Source organism: Microcebus murinus, chromosome 17 (assembly GCF_040939455.1).
Source record: "Microcebus murinus isolate Inina chromosome 17, M.murinus_Inina_mat1.0, whole genome shotgun sequence".
In the NCBI taxonomy this organism is placed as follows: domain Eukaryota; kingdom Metazoa; phylum Chordata; class Mammalia; order Primates; family Cheirogaleidae; genus Microcebus; species Microcebus murinus.
The window spans coordinates 13,092,465-13,112,243 of record NC_134120.1 but is presented as its reverse complement, the minus strand read 5'-3'; the positions used below and the strand labels follow the sequence as shown (position 1 = coordinate 13,112,243).

The window sequence follows — 19,779 nt, the reverse complement described above, 5'->3', positions numbered from 1 at the left end:
ACATTTCTTAAACTTACATTTGTATTAGTATAGTAATAAAAAGTAGATATTAATCCTGCTGGTGTCCAGAACTCACTACTAGTAAAGTATTTAATATAGTGCCTGGCCCATTGAAAGAGCTCAATAAATGTTAGCTATTTTATTAGTATAGACACCCACATAAAAGTGGTAAAGCAACACCAGAGAGGAAGTATGAATCATGACAACTTTCACTGAAAAAGTGGCATTTGAGTTGGTAAACTTAGCCTTAAATGTATTCATGGATCCATTCATTCAACCAATCATCTAACTAACCACCATTTATTGTCTAGTACATGTTGGAGACAGAGCTAAGCACTAAAAACATAAACATAAATAAAATAGTCTCAAGATGCTCATGTGGCGACTAAGATTATGATGATAAGTAGGAGTAGAGACATTTTAAGGAAAAGAAACGGTGCAAAAATAAATGACATAGCCAAGAAACTGTAAATAGGTATGATAGGGGCTCAGAGTTTATTAAAGATACAGTGAAAGATGAATCATGAAATACAGATGCAGCCTGCCAGAGAGAATGACTTTAGTGAGGAGTGGCAGTTGTCAGTTTGGAACATATATTTGGTGATGCGCAGCAGAAGGTTGAACATGTGGCTCTTGAGATCAGGAAGGAAGTCAAGACTGGAAAAACAGATCTCAGGGTTGTTTGTACAGAATGTCTGTCAAAGCTCTAGAAGATGGCATTAACCAGGCACAATAAGAGAAGGTTAATGACTGACCTTGGAGAAAAAAATATAGTTCAAGATTAAGTAAAGGAAGAGTAATTTAAAAAGGAGAATAGACATGATATAAAAAGCTAAGAAGAGACCTTGGATTGTGTCTTGGAAGTCAACGGACAAGAAAGAGGAAAATGAAAAGAGTTATAGCGTGGTTATATAAATGGAATGAGGAGTGGGGACCCTGTGGCCTCAAGGCTACATGTGGCCCTCCATAAACCCAAGTGTGGACCCTTGACCAAATCCAAACTTCACAGAACAAATCCCTTTATTAAAAAGATTTGTTCTGTAAAACTTGCATTCAGTTAAAAGGCTGCACTCAAGGATCTAGAAGACCACATGTGGCCCCAAGGCCACAGGTTCCCCACCCCAAAATGGACATACACGAAATGAGTATCTTGAAGAGATATGCACACTACCCTACGCACTGCAGCACTATTCACAGTAGCCAAAACATGGAAACAATCTAAATATTCATTGATGGATGAATGGATAAAGAAAATGTCTATATATATATGTATATATAGACTCAGCCTTAAAAAAGGACAAAGGAAAATCCTGCCATTTATGACAACATGGATGAACCTGAATGCTAAGTGAAATAAGCCAGACACAGAAAGATCTCACTTATAAACTAAAATAGTCAAATTTAGAACCAAAGAGTAGAATGATCATTGCTAGGGGCTAGGAGGAAGAGGAAACTGAGAGATGTTGGTCAAAGGGTAAAAAGTTTCAGTTATGAAAGATGAATAAGGTCTGGAGATCTAATGTACAACATAGTGACTATAGTTAATACTATATTGTATACTTGAATTGTGCTAAGAGAGTTGATCTTAAGTGTTCTCATCACAAATAAAAAAATAGAAAAAAGAAAATGGTAACTATGTGAGGCGATAGATATGTTAATTAGCTTGATTACAGTGATCATTTTACAATGTATATGTGTATCAAAACATCAAGTTATATACCTCAAATATAAAAATACAATTTTTATTTGCCAATTTTACTTCAATAAAGCTGGATAAAATAAAATAAAACTTCCCTATGAATTTCTAACAGCTAGGTAGCCAACCTTCCCAAAGAGAGACTTTATTCTGCTATACTGTCTTTTAAACTTCCACTACTAATAACTTTCACAATACTGCCTCTGATGTGATCCAAAAATTCTTTGTGAGATAAATGTCATATAAAGTGATGCTAGTATAAAACACACATGAAAAACAATTCTACGGTGAGGGTAATTACACTGGAGTTGGGAGTTAAAAAGAGGTTTTACCTTTAGCTGTGATGTTTTAATTTTTAAAAAATATATGCATATGTGACAAAATAGTAATTGTTGATATTTTGAATGGTAGGAATACATACACACACTCACTTGTTATATCATTCTTTATACTTTTCTATAGTTAAAAAAATTTTTAAATGTGAACTATATGAGAAAACTACAGTTGAGAGAGAGGTTAATTGGCCTCTAAGGTAACACCACTAGTAAGTGACAGGCAGAAACACCTTCCATGTCTTCTTACTTCATTAAATAGGAGGTTGCAGCTCTTAAAACAAAAGTCTCAACAAAGGATACAAGGAAAAAGGCCCTACGGATGTCATCCAGATAGAGCTGCCGAAACTGAGTTATGTCAGTATTATAGGAGAACTGGATACTGGTGAGCTGTAAGATAATAATAAAAATGTTAATGCACAATAACAGCTTACTTCTATACTCAAAGGCAACCTTATAATGGCTAAGTTACAATGGCTAGAAACATACCCTGTGCTGACAAAAAAATAAAGAATAAATTTTTTCCTATACCTTAACTATATATTAATAAAATCTGCCAAAAGGTAAAATATGTTGCTAATAATATACAGAACAGAGTTGTAGTGTTGATATATGTTCATAAAAGTAAGAATTGGGCTTTTTCTTATCCTTTATAAATGCTTCACTTTTAAATCCCTATATAATTTTTCCTTCTTCCTAATCTTCTTAAACCCAAGTATGGTATGATATTAAAAGGCATGGTAAAATTAAATATGTCTCTGTTTCTTTATTCCTCTGTTAATTCTATTTGCAGAGAAATTATTTTCTTCCTATGAAAAAGCAAAATATTACTGTCTTTGGTAAAATAGAAAGTCATTCAATTCCAACAGGATGGGTACACTGTCGTTTAATTCTCCTTCCCCCCAAAAAGAATACTGTTCGGTGAGTCCAAAGGAAGACATTCTCCACCTTCACTCCCCATGTAATTTCCAGCAAGTTCTTGGGAAGTTATAATAGACTTTTCTAGAAAAAGATAGACTTGATTTCGGTTAAAAAATAGAATTTTAAAAATAATATAATGATCCTCAAACTGCTGTAATATTTAATATTAAGGCCAATCACTGACTATTTACAGGTTTTGATCAAAACTGCTTTTCATGTATTGTTTTAATATTCTAAAGTTGAAAGTTAAAAAACAGTAATTATTAAATACACTTCCATAAAGTTTTTTCTTTATTGAAATTAATTATTCTGAATGATCAATTATTTCCCTATAAACTCAACTGGAACCAATTAAGGAAGGATCTACCATGAAGGTGTTTTTCTGCAATATCATTTTATCTTCAGTAAAATTATAAATACTCTATCACAAATCTCTTAGAATTATCTTCAGTTCTAAATAAGACAAAAGACTCAATTCCACTCTCTATCTTAGCATGATAAAGGTATCCTCAAAATTTTGCTGGATGTTAGCCAATTCAAAGCATATTGTGTTGCAAAAGCAGTCTAAGATCTGGATGAAGCCCACAGTCATTAAGGCGACAGAATAAGCACTTTGGATCAGGATGACTAGAAACAGAGAAACAACAAAGGGAATTTAAAATGTCACCTTACGATCAAATTCATAAACTGACTTGTGACAACATAAACATTATTCTGACTAAAATAAATTGGTGGAAGGAAAAATTGGATGTGCAAACAGAGGAAATAAGATAAAGAACATTCTTTTCTCCTCTATCCCTTCAGCTATATTGATGTTTTTTATATTAGTCAAGCTCAAGTAATCACTAAGAAAAGCCCAACCTATGTACTGCCTATAAAACAATAAAATTGTGCTTTTCTATGATAAGTAAAAATTTTCCTTACAAATTAATTGCTTAACTTAATTACTAACAGCAAATAAAATTTACTAAAGTTCTTTAAATACTAAAATTTTGAGGAAATAACATTGCAGCTTCTTTATAGGATAAAGGATATTTTAACATTCTCAAATAAACACAACAATGATTTTGACACACTACCTGCTGTTTACAGGAAACACCAGATTGCTGTAAGGTTTCTTGTTCTATGTATATCCAGACACACATCAAACATGACAACACTAATGGAAAGAGAGCTTCGTACCTGAGGGGTGGGGATGGGGTGAGGTGGGGAAAGTAGAAATGAAAAGAAAAAAACATTAAAATAAATAAATTTGCATATTTATACTGAGAGATCTTTCTCCGAACAATTTTGATAATGTTTAATACTTCTAAGTCACAATATTATTAATACAACATTTAAAATTTCTACAGTTTTCAGAAGTAGGAAATGAAAGTAATATAAATTTCAACTCCAACATCATGTTTTTTGAAATTTATTAAATCTTGAAATAATTACATGTTTAAAATAGTACAGATATTAAAAAATCATCACAAAGTAAATGACATGTATACATAAAAGAGAAAGAAAATATTAAGACAAACACGAAAAGATAATTTCTGAGGTAAAATGATTAATATACATAGAAAAAGATAAGATGAACATTCCAAATTTTCTTAAAAAATAGGCAATACAGGAACACAAACATAAAAATTATTTGACCTTATCAATAACTGATATGAAAATTAAAACAATAGTGAGATATTATATTTACTTATATTTATAAATATTAAAAAAAACAGTGTTGACAAGAGTGTAATGAAAAAGGAACTCTCATACTCTCTCTATAGGAATGTAGACTTTCTGGAAGGCCATCTAATACTACTATTATATGTATCAAAAGTCTCAAAAATATTCATACACCATAATAATGCCATTTCTAGGAATTTACCTTGAGAAAATAATCAGACATATGTACTAAGATTTCCTTATAAAATGTTTGTTGTGATATTGTTTACAGAAGGGAAAAACAGGAAACAACCTACATGTCCACAGAGGAGTGACTAAATAATCTATGGAACATCTACAGGCAGGAGTATAATATGGAAACAAAAACAAAGAAGAAATGCTCATGAGATAAAACAGTAACAGCAGCCTTTTCTAAACCACTTCCACTTAGTTTGGGATAAATGTTCCACCTTGGTAATCCCAAAATGCTCCATTATAGTACTTATACTGTCTTAATCACATGTTTACTTGTGTGCATCTCCTACTAGTTTATAAAATGAGTCTGTGTTTATGTGGCCACCCACCACTGCTGACCTAGGTAGGTCACAAGAAGTATTTGTTGAATGAGTTATTTACCTAATCAGAAGTTACAAAACAGAGCAAAGCAAAAGAAAACCATATTTCCTTTTTGACTCTTTCAACTACTAAACTCCACATATATCATGTGGCACTAATTTTCTAAACACGAGAAAACAAAAGAAAGAAAATTCTTTAAATTCTACCACAGATCATAAAACTAAAACATTGAAGAGTGGGCAGAAGAAAACATCTAGGTTTGATAAAACGTACACAAATCACTTGGTATATAAGATTTAGAATGTCCAAGGATATGAACAGATACTACATACATGAGAAAATAGCGTTAGTTAAACAAGTACAGAAGACTGTACAAAGCAGTACCATTTGGGGCCTATTAAAATAGCATTTGATATTCTTATTTAAAAATGAAAATACCAAATAATGTTAAGGATATGATGAAATAGTACCCCTACTAGTTTCTTGGAGATATTATAAATTGGCAGTGTTCTTAAGATAATTCAAAGTTAAAAAACATACTATTTTTTAAAAAGTGGAAATAAATTTAAAAAGTAGAAAATGGCTCCACATCATGAATTATTAAATATCTATTAAAATGGTGGCTAAGAGCCTATAAGCAACCTGGAAAAATGTTTCTAAAATAATGTTAGGTAGAAAGAAAGATACAGAATAGCACACCTGTCTAAGTTAAAAAGACAAACACAGAGCTAAGCCTGAAAGGAAACACTAGAACATCAAAAGAAGGAGTAGAATTAGTAAGTGATTTTCTTTCTTATCCTTACTTTTCAAAATGTGTTGAGATTACTGCTACAATGATTTAAAAAAATGGAAAGCAAAGATTTAGAATGCCTATATCCTGGCCATTCTCTAAAGGTCCGTTCAACTTCCACATGAGTCTTGATGGCACTAACTGAAACTCTTTCTCAAATTCTTTCTCTAGTCACTCTTCATGTCATGCAATTCACAACTCAACTAACTCACAATAACTTAATTGTTCCATTTTGTAATTGTCTATACTGTAAAATATAGTCCTTATTTCATAGCAGCTTATAATTCTATTGTACACTGGTAGTACACTATTCTTTCTGTATCTCTGCATCGTGCTCAGCACACTGGAGATGTGAAAGAAAAAAAATTGTTGATTAATTGAATAAAGAAGGTGCATACTCTGAACAAAAGGGAACCATAATTTTAAAAATTATTTGCAATTATATATGAAATTATTTTTTCCTAATATATAAAAACATAAATTTCATAGTTCTGCAAACAGTGCTATAGATTTTACTTTCTTTCAAAAACTATGCACTATGATCGCTTTCTTTTATGAAGTGTAGATGAATAAATCAGATAAAAACAATCTTCCTATGGGACTTTATCTCTTAAGACAATCAATATTTTGTATAAAGTCTGCATATCTGAACTAATAAACTGAAATACCAATGAAATGTCATCACAGTCTCAGAGAAAACATAACAAAAACTTTACCAAATTAGGATCTGCTGGTTTGGTCTCTGTGCAAATTGAATAGGGCTGACAAGGCATTTAACTTTGTATTATAGTTTGCTAAGCAAAGGGATAAGGTAAACAAAATTTCAGAGAGAAATGTTTAACCATCTTTAACCAAGAGAACAAACGATTTTCAAGTATTATAATAGCTTTCATTTGCATAAAAATAATTAAGTGCTGATTAAAAATGAATCTTCTTTATTCATTAAATCAAGGATTCATTGTTAGAATTTCTGATTACTATTATTATATTTCTATAATATAATAAAATTGCATTTCTTTTAAATATCCTATAATGCTGAACCCTTCACTAATTTACAAAAAGAACCCTCCAGGTCATGCAAAATGATGATGGTGAACCCTAACACATGGACTATGTTTTGCAAAACTGATTTGAAACACAAAAACATATACAGAACTAAAATGACTAGATTGTGCTGTTTCAAGATAACCCTTTGAGGTTTTTTTGCAAAGCTAAATATAGTTTCTGAGTTGAATAATGTATCACCTAATACATTCATTAATAAGGTCATACTCAGCATTAATATTCTAATTTGGGATATAAATTTTCACTTTTTAGATTTTCTTAAAATAAGTAAAACATACTTGTGATAATCTGTTTTGGTATGTCTTATGACTATTAAACTGGTGACTGAAAGCATTATAATAACCCCCAATGCAAGTTATAAGATTAACTCACTCTACATTATTTTTTCACTCAAAATTAAACTTTAATTATCCTTCCTTCTTTCCCTCCTTTTTAATCCAGTGAACTAGATCTATTTCTAGGTTTGCTGGCATGTTTTTTTAAATTATTATATAATTTTGTTTCACTAGGCTTTTTTTTGTTTTGAGACAGAGTCTTGCTCTATTGCCTAGGCTAGAGTGCAGTAGTGTATCATCATAGCTCACTGCAACCTCAAACACCTGAACTCAAGCAATTCTTCTGTGTCAGCCTCCCAAGTAGCTGGGACTACAGGCACATGCCACCATACCAGGCTAATTTTTCTATTTTTTTGTAGAGACAGGGTCTTTCACTTGCTCAGGCTGGTCTTGAACTCTTGAGCTCAAGTGATCCTCCTGCCTTGGCCTCCCAGAATGCTAGGATTATAGGCATGAGACACCATGCCCAGCCAGTTTGATGGTATTTTTTAATCAACTACATATTATTGTTTTAGAATATAAAGGTTTATAAAGAGAAGGTTTGTTGATTATTAAATGACTGTGTAGAACTGTAGCACATATTTCTGGACCTTTTCAAACATTTATTTCCTTAAGTCAACCTCTCGGTGTGATCTCTTAATAAAACTCATGTGTCACCTCGAAATGCTCACTTAGAATGGAAATGATTTTTATCTTTTGCTTCTTACATAAACCAAAAACTTGTACATATTCTCATTCATTTTACTTTGATGAATTCTAATAAAACAAAATTCTTTATCCTGCAGTTTCACCAATAAAGGGGAAACGTGTGAAGGGGTTTAAGCTCTCGCGATGTTTATCACACTTCAATGAGAACAACTGGATTCTTATAGACTTCAAGTTTTATTTAAATCTCAAAGCAAGCCCATCTAACATCTTATTAGGTAGCTGGTGAAAATTTCCATGATGCTTATAGTGTATCTTTGTAGCTGTGGCCCACATCTCATTAGGCAAGGGAAAAAGAAACAACAGGAGGTGTAGGGAGCTTTGGTGAGAGGAGGAGGTTTAGCACCCCACTGGAATGGATCATCTCCTATTCAGGGACTACAAGAATTCCTGGGGTCTAGGTCATTTAGGGTGTTAGAGACTACTATGAAAAAATTTTGAGAGTATCTCTCTAATCCTGAATTAGAATAACTAAGTTTCCCAAAGAGCGAACCCCGAGCCTTGGACCAAAAATGGCTTTATAGACTCCGAGCTGTGAATAATCTATTATTGATAGCAAAATGGTGAAACACTGTGTTTAGTCTAAACTGGATCAAGATCCTATATTTGGGCCAAAATTCAAACTGTCTATGAATGGTGTTTATTAAATTTGTCTGTTCTAGTCATTGTTTGTTATAATGTGCCCATTTCTTACCCTCATAAGGATTTAAGCAATAATAAAATTCAAAAGCAAGGAAAGAATTATTTTCTCCAAAGTAAATGGAAAGAGTACATCACTGTCCTCACTGAATTCTAGAAAATGGTTCAGGATTCACCCTAAATCAACTGCTGGATTTTTTTTTAAAGAAAATCTCAATCTTAAATAAAAATAGATTCTTTAACTTTTGGGAAAATATCCTGAAAGTTCCCTGAATCAAAGGGATATTTCAACTATGATACATGTAAGATTAAGGATAAAAACAAAATATTACATTCAAAGAAGAATGGACAAATCAAAGCATAATTTAAATGCATGGAAAGAATGTAACAAAAAATAAAAGTCATTGAGACTTAAAATTCTTTCATAATCAATCAGAATTTTCTAACACTTAGTTAAACAACATTTTAGCAACTTCAGGAAATAGAAAGACAAAGACAACAGACAATACTATGAAAATGATAAGGAAATGAAAACAAATTACAAATCAAGTCATAAACAATTCTTGCAGAGTAGAAAATATTTATAATTTATCCCTCAAGTTTTACAAAACAATTTTCATTTCCAGAGGTTAAATACTAATAGAGAAAATGTCAATATATCATTTAAAACTTGCTGCTATAAAATCAAAATTTTTAAAAAGTTTATACCCTGTGCTTAGAAGTAGGTAGGTTGACATCAAGGAAAGAAGTATGCTAAACAATCGCTGAAAGAGAACTGGAGAACTCAGTAGTGGCACAACCAAGGAAGAGGCTGCAAGAAAGCAAAGCAAGTCATCTGTCAGTACAAGAGACATAAAAAATGTTAGATTAGAAGCCCTGAAACATCTAGTATCATTTACAGCAGTTATTGTTTGTGTGACCTTTAATAAGAGGCTATATTTGCCCTAATCATTTCTGTAAGAAATCAGAAACTTTACATTTTTTAATTAAAATTATATTTCACTATTTTAACTACATTTTTGGCTTAAATAACTCAGATTTTCTTAATTTATATTTAGCCTGCATCACTGTAATAATTTTAACTCCTAAATGAATCATCTGTTATTTTCTAATGAAATAAAAAATATTACTCAAGATTCAGCAACTCTTCTTTTAATCGGGCATTTATATCTTAGTTCAAAGACAACTAACTCCTCAGAATTGGATTTTTCCTAATCTCTTCTTCCTCCACATTTTCTCACTGTAACGTATACACTGACAGTTATAGTATGCCACTTGGAAAACTAGAAACAGGAGAGAATGACTTCACCATGCATGAGAGTTATAATAAGAGTAATCTTAATAAACAAAGTTATTTTTTACCACAGGATAATAAAAGCAACTACCTCTGTGGAGGAAAGGCACATGAAGGGGGGGGGCAGCAAAATGTAACTCCCTCATCTCTATTTTGGGAAGGAAATGTGCTTAACCTCCTAATCCCTCAGTGCTCTAGAATATGGAGATAGATGACTTGGGAGGCAATCTCAGCTGAATCACTTATTAATTGTATAACTGTAGGGCAAGTTTGTGAACCTGTCTAAGCAGTAAGTTGTCCATATGTCAAATAGAGATAACATTCAAAAGTTGTTGCAATGTTTAAATACCATTTCACGTATAAAATATTCCCAGTGCATAGTACCTGGCATATAATGCTTAGTAACTGTTAGCTTCTGTTATTATTACTAGTCAATACCTTTGTAAGTGAAATATAAAGACAATTTCATTTTCTAGTGGACCAATAAAACTGGCTAAAAAAAATTTTTTTTCATTCAAAGTCAAGTGACTGCAAGATTTAAGACTATGCAAGTTATACTTATAATACCCTCAGATGAGTAGCTTCTGACTTTTTTCAGATTTGTAGTTGCAATAATCTTATCATCACCTGATACATATTTTCATTGGAATAAATAACATTTCAATATGTCTTATTTAAAAGTCAGTTCAAATGAAACCTCTTCTGTAAAACTATAAATATTTTCTGTCCTTGTTTTACTTTTGTCTAAATCATTGATAAGGTGCTACAGGGGAATAAGAGTCCCCATTTTGAGTGACATAAGTTAGAACCAGTCTCATAACATATTACCCATTTGGGGAACATAGCATATTAGCAAAAATACTCATTGGACCTAGACCATGGTGTGTTTGTGCCTGGAGGAGATCTTTGGAGATACTGAAGACTTACCTATGAATCAATTATTCAATTATTTCATGCCTCAAACCATTTGGTAGGTATCCTCTAGTACCTAGTTCTACCCATCCCAAGGAGGAAATAATTTTGTTTAAAATGCATGCCCAGAGGAACATTTATGTGTTTGGCAAACAACAGCAGTAAACTGATCTGAATCTCTTCTTCAACCTTCCAAGACTATAGTATAATAAAATCAATAAGGACAATAAATAAAATGTATAAGATAATCCAAATAGAGAAAGAAGCATAGGAAATGTTAAATAATATGCAAGTATTCTCTTCTGCAACATAAGAAGATTTGACAGAATAAAGAACAAGCTTAAGAGTCATGTTAGACACACAAATGGACTCAACTTAAGTTCTTAATTAGAAGAAAAATATTTGCAAATTGGCATATAAAGCAAAACCTAACTCTATGCTGAATGTAGGAGCCAAACTTAAAATATAGTGATTCAAAAAGGCTAAAAATAAAGGAATGGACTAGACAAATGGAAACAGTAAGAAACCCAGAGTTTCAATCCTGATACCAGACCAAGTACACTTCAGGCCCCAAACAATAAGGCAAAGAAGAACACCCTATGATGTTAAAAGCAACATTCCACAACAATGTGTAACAGGTATAAGTATTTTACTCCAAGTGACATAATAACCACCTATATAAAACAAAAATTATGACCTTCTTCACAGAAATAGAAAAACAATACTAAAATTCAGGTGGAAACACAAAGGACCCTCAATGTCCAAGGCAAACCTCAGCAAAAAGAACAAAGCTGCAGGTATCACACTATCTGACTTCAAAATATACTTCAAACCTATAGTAACCAAAACAGCATGGTATTGGCATAAAAAGACAGACACAATTTATTTTAAAAAATATGCAGAATAGAAGATTTGGAATGTTCCCAACACAAAGAGATGACAAATGTTTGAGGTAACAGATATCCCAATTACACTGACTTAATCACTATACATTGTATGCATGTATCAAAATATTTCATGTATCCCATAACTATGTACAATTAAGTATCAATAAAAAATTATAAGAGATGTAAAGAGAAATATATAGAAACATACTAATAAAAGGAAACTTTAACACACCACTCTCAATATAAGATAGGTTAAATGGACAAAAAATAATGATAGAAAAAACATAGCCAACATAGTTAAGATTTGGGATATATATTGAACACTACAGTCTCATAATAAAGAATACATACTTTTTTGCCTCAAGTACACATGGAACATTCACAAGAATTTATCATATATACTAGGGCACAAAGAAAACATAAGTGCCATAAAGTAGAAATATTACAAACAACACTCACACACAATGCAATAAAACTAGAAATTAAAATGAAACTAAAAAATTAAAGATGCTTCCACCTGGAAATTAAAAGACTCTCTATTAAATAACTCTTGTGTGAAAGGAGAAATACTGCCAAGTATAGAATTTCTGAAAATAATGGTAATGAAATTATAATAGCAGAATCTATAAAATATATTCATAGCAATCACAGAGGAAAAGCCACAACTTTAAGCAAATATAAAAATAAAAATTAAACAATGAAAATGATTTAAATTTCTAACTTGAAAAGCAAGGAAATAAGAACAACAAGGAAGTAAGCTAACAGGGAGCTGAAGGAAGAAAATAATCAAACAAAAATTAATGAAGTAGTAAACATAAAAGATTCAGTTAATACTATAAATCAAAATCCAGTAAAAAACTAAACAAAATCTAGTGAAAAGAGTAAACAAAACAAACAAAAAAACCCAAACTACTAGCTAAGTTCATCCAGGAAAAGGGGATAAGTGGAAGCACAAATATACAAAATAAGAAAAAGTAAGAGAAACGCCTAATGAAATAAAAGGGAATTTTTAAAAATCATAAGGCTACTTTGCATTCCTCTATGCAAATAAATTTCAAAATCTAGATGAAATTTATAATTCCTTAGGCAAATACAGTTTTGCCAAATTGACCCCAGTAGAGATAAAAAGCCTAAATGGACCAATTTCATGTAATACATACAGAAATTTGTCAGGAAATAACATAACAAAAACAGAAACAGATAGTTTCACAGGGAAGTTCATCAAGACTTTACAGACCAGAAAGTCCCAATGCTACATAAATTATTTCCAAGTATTTAAAATGAAAGAAAGCTTCAAAATTCTTTTTATGAAACAAGTATAATATTGATACCTACACCTAATAAATACAGAACAAAAAGTAAAAGACCAAAATCATTTTTGAATGTTGATAAAAATATCTTAAATATCAGCAAATGGACTCTAACATTACATTAAGAAAATAATACATTATAATCACGAGTTCCAAATTATCAACAGTAATGAATTAAAGACCTTTGAAAAAATAGGAATTCATGAGTCCACATCAATATTAAAGAGAAAAGTGAATGAATAAATAGGAAAGAAGGAAGTGAATGAATGAATAGGAAAGAAGAGAAGATTCTTACAGGAGAATGCAGAGAGCCTTCTGATATATGCACAGGGATTATTGGAATTGGAAAATTATGAATGGATGCTAAATCCAGGGGAAATTTTGATGAGAAGGATATCTGATGGTCTGAGAGTGTCTCTACAAAGACACCCTATTGGTTACAAGGGAGGAGAAAAAACAGTAAAACTACAGTGGAAAAACTGGGCATAATCAACACTGATATCACTATTCAGGGATAGATAGATCCTGTACTTCCAGATCTGACCCTAAAAAGGACATAACATCTTTACATAGTATTCTAGCCAACAAGGCATAACCTCAATTTAATTACAAGAAATATCAGACAAACACAGATTAAGTAACAGCTTATTGGGGGAGGTAGGGTATGTCACTCTATTCTTTAACAATGTCAATGCTATAAAAAAAAAGGAAGAAAAAAATGATATAAAGGTCATTACTAGGTCAATTGAAAAAGTTAAGAATAGTAAAAGAGATAAAAATATTTTCAGGAAAATTTTCAGGAAGGGAGACACAGATAAAATTTAACCATTTCTTAATCCTTGTGTAAGAACTAAAAATTTATGAATTGACAAGAAAATTAAGCATAGGATCCTCTTCCCAAAAGTCTTTTCTCTTTTGGAATCACTCAGTAAAATGTTACCAGATTTTAGTCAATATACAGCTTTATTATCAGGTCATAAATATTCTATCAAGTAATTCTTATCAATACATGTATGATCACAAGAGTTCTAATTTTCTTTACCAAATTCCAGAAAAGATAGAAAAAATAACTGGTTATTATAATATTTTGACAACGAAATTGTTTCTTTCAATAACAATAATACAGACATAAATGGATCATTTTAAGACAACCCAACTGATGTAAAATCACCTCATTTGGTTTGCAAAGCCTCTTACCTAATGTTGCCCAGCTAACAATTTGATTCATAAGAGGCAGTCCTTGTTTCTTGAGTAGACTACTATGGGTGCTATATACAACATACATGGAAAGCACTGTGCTCAGCATCTGAAAACAAAGACAAAACAGGTTAAAAAAGAAAGAGAGAGAGATGATGATGAAAGGTTATATAACAGAAAAGAATACTAAGAAAAGTGCTGGTAACAACTGGAATCTGGACAAAATACTATTGAAATTGGACCAGCTAACCTTTTTGTGGCCAAGGCTAAGAGTTAGGACTCTTGTACCAATCAAAGGTCTTCTTTCACAAGCATGAAATGAGGCCCTTTACACTTTCAAGAGTGTGTTGGCATACAACATCACTCTGTTTCTTTTAGAAGTATTCATTATAAACACTGAAGATTTCTTAAATCACAAAAATGAAGAGGGAGAAATGTACACAGTTTAGCGCCTCTACCTCTGGCCTTCCTCCAGAGTAATATCCATTTATTCATTCGACATATTTTTGTGGCTCATTTAATCTGGCACTGGGAATAAAAGGAGCATAAATACGCTTCAGAGAAGTGTATTTATAAACTACTGCAGAAGCTAGCAAATTACAGTTTATATGCTGGTAGCCTGTTTTTATAAATACTGTTTTACTGGAACTTAGTTATTCCCATTCATTTACATGCTGTTACCTTTGTACTACAATGGTAGAGTTAAAAATCGGCAACAGACTCCATATGACCCACCAGCCTAAAATATTTACTATCTGGCTCTTTCAGAGAAATGTGCTAAATTATGACTATGAACAAAGTAAGCTCTCTTAAAAATCAGGTTAGCAGTCTCATTACCAAATTCTACAGATATATTTAATTTACTCATATTTTCAGTGAATTAAGAAGCAAAAATGCTGTCAATAAAGCTATAACAACATCCTAGGATCATTTCTATTGTAAGACAGTTTATTTCAGAGATGTTAAAATATGAAAAAGAAAATATGGATTTTGGAACCAATGAAATATGGTGGGCAGTATAGGAATTAATAATGTAAATTATTAATAATAAAGCTAATTCAAAAAAGAATTTTGTAACAAAGTTACCTAATACTCAGAGGTAATATCTAACAAAGCATGTAAGAATTTTAGCATGATATTCTTTGCACTTCCAGGATGAGATTTAGAAATATTCACTTGTGTAAAAGTACTCATTATTATAGGTAAAATCTGTCAAAGCTACTATGGCTTTAGTATAAAGTCACTCAGTATACCATTTAAAATAAAACATATGTTCCAATGGCTTGACAGGATATTTGACAAAATATTTCTTCTCTTTTTATAAGTTCTCTGTTACTATCCAAGAATGAATTTAATTTGTGATATCTTTTAAATGTTGTACATTTTTATTTCAGTGTGTTCTTAGAAATACTTTCTATTACCCCATATTTGTTCTGAGGAAATTTTTTGAGAAGAGTCATATGAGTTTTGCTTTTTGTCAGTGTTCTATATGTGGTTATTTGCCTATTTATCCATTTATAAGAAAAATATTTTCTATCCTTATCTATAAAAAAGTTATTTTGCAGAATATTTATAATCTCTATTTTCATAACCCTTTTAGATATTATCTCAACAGATTAAAAAGAAACAAATTACTAAACATCATACATCTAATATGCAGCATAACTGGGAATTGACTCAGTTTTGAAACATCAAGTTCAAAGTTCTTTTCACCACACCAAAGCCACCAACCAAGCTGAAGTCTATTTTCTCCTAGGACATCATCTGAAGTGTTAAACTGGCTATTTTTAATATAAACATACCCCAGGCTACTTTCACTTCAAAGAAGCTTGTCTTTTGTGACCCAAATGAGGACAGTATAGAATCTCAGTTCAGAGGAAGCCCCTTTTAGCTCAACTTTTTGGTCAGTACAGATGCCTGTTAACTTTCCTTAACCTCTGCTCTTTAGGCATCTTTGGGCTGTCTCTTGTTGACCTTTTTGCTATTTCATACCATTTAGAAAACATATTTCCATATAATATCTTAAATAGAAAACTTTCTTCTCAGCTGGCAGATACTAAATGACATAAACACAATAGCATCATAAGAACATAATTAAATATAAACATAAGATACATTTTGGTATATCAGTAAGTATAACATAGTACTGAAAATATGTAACTGACCTGTAATCCATGTACCAACAGCTCTTCCTTTATAAAACTACCCTTTCTTTTCATGAGAGATGTTACAACAAACAGGGACAGCAGAAGCAGCAGCAAGCCTGCACCCATTCTGTTTTAAAATATAATTCACAATTTAAAATTTTCTTAAGATATTTACTAGACACATATTATATAGAAACATGAGACATTTTACCCTAATGCAGAACTTCTCAGTCATTTGGTTTAATGGAGATGAAGTAGCAAAATGGATACACAGTTATAACTGAAATAAAAATCTTAGGATAAAGATGCTATGGGGATGGGGTTATTTATAACCCTGTCCCCACAACTTTTGAAGTATCTTTACCTTATTTCTGTAATTTCATTTTTAAAAATTTTATGTATACCAACTACTATAATTCTTAGTCTGAGTTGGGCAAATTTACAAAAAACAATGTAAAAGATAGCTAAACAAATACTTTATTAGTATCTGCAACATACATTTTTGTGACTATGAGCACTTATACAAAAAGGGTCTACATCTATAATCCATATTACAATCCAAATAGCTCTTTTCTGTCATTGACCTTGGTGCTTTCCTCAGCTGTCCTGGCTAAGGAAGGGTAAGAGAGTGGTCACAGCGTAGTGCTCAGGGAAACAACAAATTATACTTTTTAAGAACACCAGGTTCCTGAAATCAAAGATGACTGATATTAAGGAAGTGAAGTGGTGCACTATTGTTGAGCTCTATTTCTCACCTCTTAAAAATATGAATAACAAAGGCAACTGAAATTATGTTGAGGACAGAATCTGGAACCCCAATCCAACAGAACTAAGAAAAAAGGAATCAGTTTAAGAGAAATAAGAAAGAGCAAAAGGCAGAGCCAGACACCTAAGAAGAATGCAAAACAGGAATTCCCAGGAAAGTACTTGGTTTTTGTTTTTGATTCTTCAAATACACTCTTGTAGAATCATAAAAAAAAAAAAAGTAGTTAAAAATTCAACATGTGTTATCATTGGAACTTAGGGGGGAAGAAAGCAATGTATTAATATGATCAAGATTTTTTTTCTTTTTCTTTTTTTAATTTTTAAAATAATTTGGCAAATATGTTTTTACTTTAAAGCATTGGTGTAACAGGGACATTACAGCTACAGTGTATACATTTTTGCTTTTTCCTTTGATTTTATCCTTAAATGTTTCAGAAGATTACACCTTTATAATTTTCTAAAGAAGGGAGATGATGTGAGAGATCAAATGAAGACTAGAAATTTCTCTATGAACCAGGAATCAAAACAAAGAAGTTGCAAATATAGCTAGTAGGAAACCAACATAAACTTAAAATCACTGAGCAATTTGAATTAAGTATAGAGGGAAACAATGTAATTTTTAAAAATACCAAATTAGATTTCCCATATTTTAACAAGTTTGTTTCCTGCATTCATCTTTAATAGAATATGCAAGTGGCAAATTTTAATGGAGACCATTTATACAATTTCCTTTTCTTTTAGCATATGGTAAATTCTGCTCAACTATGTCAATATTACTTGAGCAGGACTGACAGGCAGAGACTGATAAAAGGATGGAAAGGGGCTTTATAGAAACAATAGAAAAGCTTACAGAGCAATCTGAAGCCAAGAAATAAATGAAAATATTTGAATTCATTTTCACATACTATTTATAGTTTATGACAGTTGCAAAATGTTTTGACTTAGTAGCATTCTAATAAAGTATGGCTTAGATAGTACGCTTTTGGAATTCAATACAATTACTTTGGGCTCTGCTAATAAATTGACTTTCTGGGTTAATTCCTGATCTTCTTGGCATTCTTGCACAAATGATAGAAAATGTATAGAACCTGATAAATCAGCACATACTTTTAAAAAATACTGTTTAATCCTTCTTCAGTTAAAAAAGATATACCTTCATCTGTTAAAGATTTGGTTAAAATGTTGAAAAATGCTTATAGAGTTTAGAAGATAGTAACAAAAATGATTACATGATTAAAAAATAAGAGCAAATGTTAAATGAAATAATGATCATTTAGTTTGTCAAACACACACACACACACACACACACACACACACATAACCAATAGGTTACTTGACAATAATTTAAAAGGTCAGTTAAAAGCAAAGAAAACCAGTTATTTTACAAATTTATTTGGATCATATTAAAAAGAAATAATTAAGACAGAAGAATGGAGAATTCAGGTAAGGGTATATTCAGAAGAATTTTTGAACAATTTGAGTGATTAAACATGGGAAAGCTGCCAAGGTAAATATTGTTTTCTCCCATGGAGATCTTTATCTTCATTTTAGAATAGGAGAAAATTTCATTTTTCTAAGACATTTTAGTGAGAATATGATTTAAGGGAAAGATAGGGATAAAATTAGATCCTTTTGTTTTGGCAACATAACATTTATTCATATGAAACTAAAATTTTTACTGATTTCCCCAATGTACAAAAGAAAGAAAACCTTCTAGAGAGTTGGGGAAAGGGGCAGATGGTATTTTAAGTTATTATTGTTTGACACAATTTCACTATTTTTGAAAGCCCAGAAGCATCTCCAAAGAGGCTTACTGACTCTCAGAGCCTAGGCCAAAATCATGACTAATGGTTTGATAGTAGTATTTTAACTTCCATTTTTTTCACATGATTTTTAACACCTAGACTGCTACACTAGAAAAAAAATGTTTTCCCCTTGGGGCCACAGTATTTTATTATGAAAACAGAATAAAACTTTGAAAACAAAACAACCCTTTCTAATTTAATGAAAAATTTGTTATTTTTTATATTGTTTATTTTTCTGTGCGTGAGTTATATGAACCTTGAAAAATAGTTCACGCAGGTCCCAAAGTAAAAAGACCAGTGATTTACATATGCTTCACGAGGCCCCAGGCTCAAAACTAGCATGAGTTAAATAGAATTCACATGGCAGTTAATGTGTTAAATTCATGACCAAATTTCACAGTGTTAATTGAGTAAAAAACTGTATTGAAAAGAAAATAAATTAAAATATTATTCATACACTAGAGAGATGTCTGGCTTTCGACCTACAACCGGCATCAGTGGGAACACTGCCAGGAGCAAAGAGAAGAAAGTCCAACTCAGTGAGGTGGTCTAAAATTTAAAAAAGTCATCATTAGACAAATTGGTATAGAAAACTATCATCAGTTTTTCACAGACTATATGACCATGAAACTAAAAGGAAAATGCAAAATTTTTACGATTGTTTACTTTAAAAAGTAGTTACTATTTATGAAGGATCTATTGCATAGTAGTTATTATATTAAATATAATATGAGCATTATCTCATTTAATTCTCAC

At 31.4% G+C, this 19,779-nt stretch overlaps 1 protein-coding gene across 2 annotated transcripts in view; it reads right to left on the bottom strand.

Annotated features, from left to right (window-relative positions):
- Positions 1 to 19,779, bottom strand: part of PIGN (phosphatidylinositol glycan anchor biosynthesis class N) — a 103,351-nt gene that overhangs the window by 25,787 nt on the left and 57,785 nt on the right. For both annotated transcript variants that reach the window (XM_012774488.3, XM_075993821.1), the window contains 6 exons: positions 19,481 to 19,572; positions 16,472 to 16,580; positions 14,307 to 14,415; positions 9,415 to 9,517; positions 4,029 to 4,131; positions 2,332 to 2,418 (listed from right to left, as the gene is read on the bottom strand). In XM_012774488.3, the coding sequence (XP_012629942.2) occupies positions 2,332 to 2,418; positions 4,029 to 4,131; positions 9,415 to 9,517; positions 14,307 to 14,415; positions 16,472 to 16,580; positions 19,481 to 19,572 (603 nt within the window). The remainder of the gene's footprint in view (positions 1 to 2,331; positions 2,419 to 4,028; positions 4,132 to 9,414; positions 9,518 to 14,306; positions 14,416 to 16,471; positions 16,581 to 19,480; positions 19,573 to 19,779) is intronic.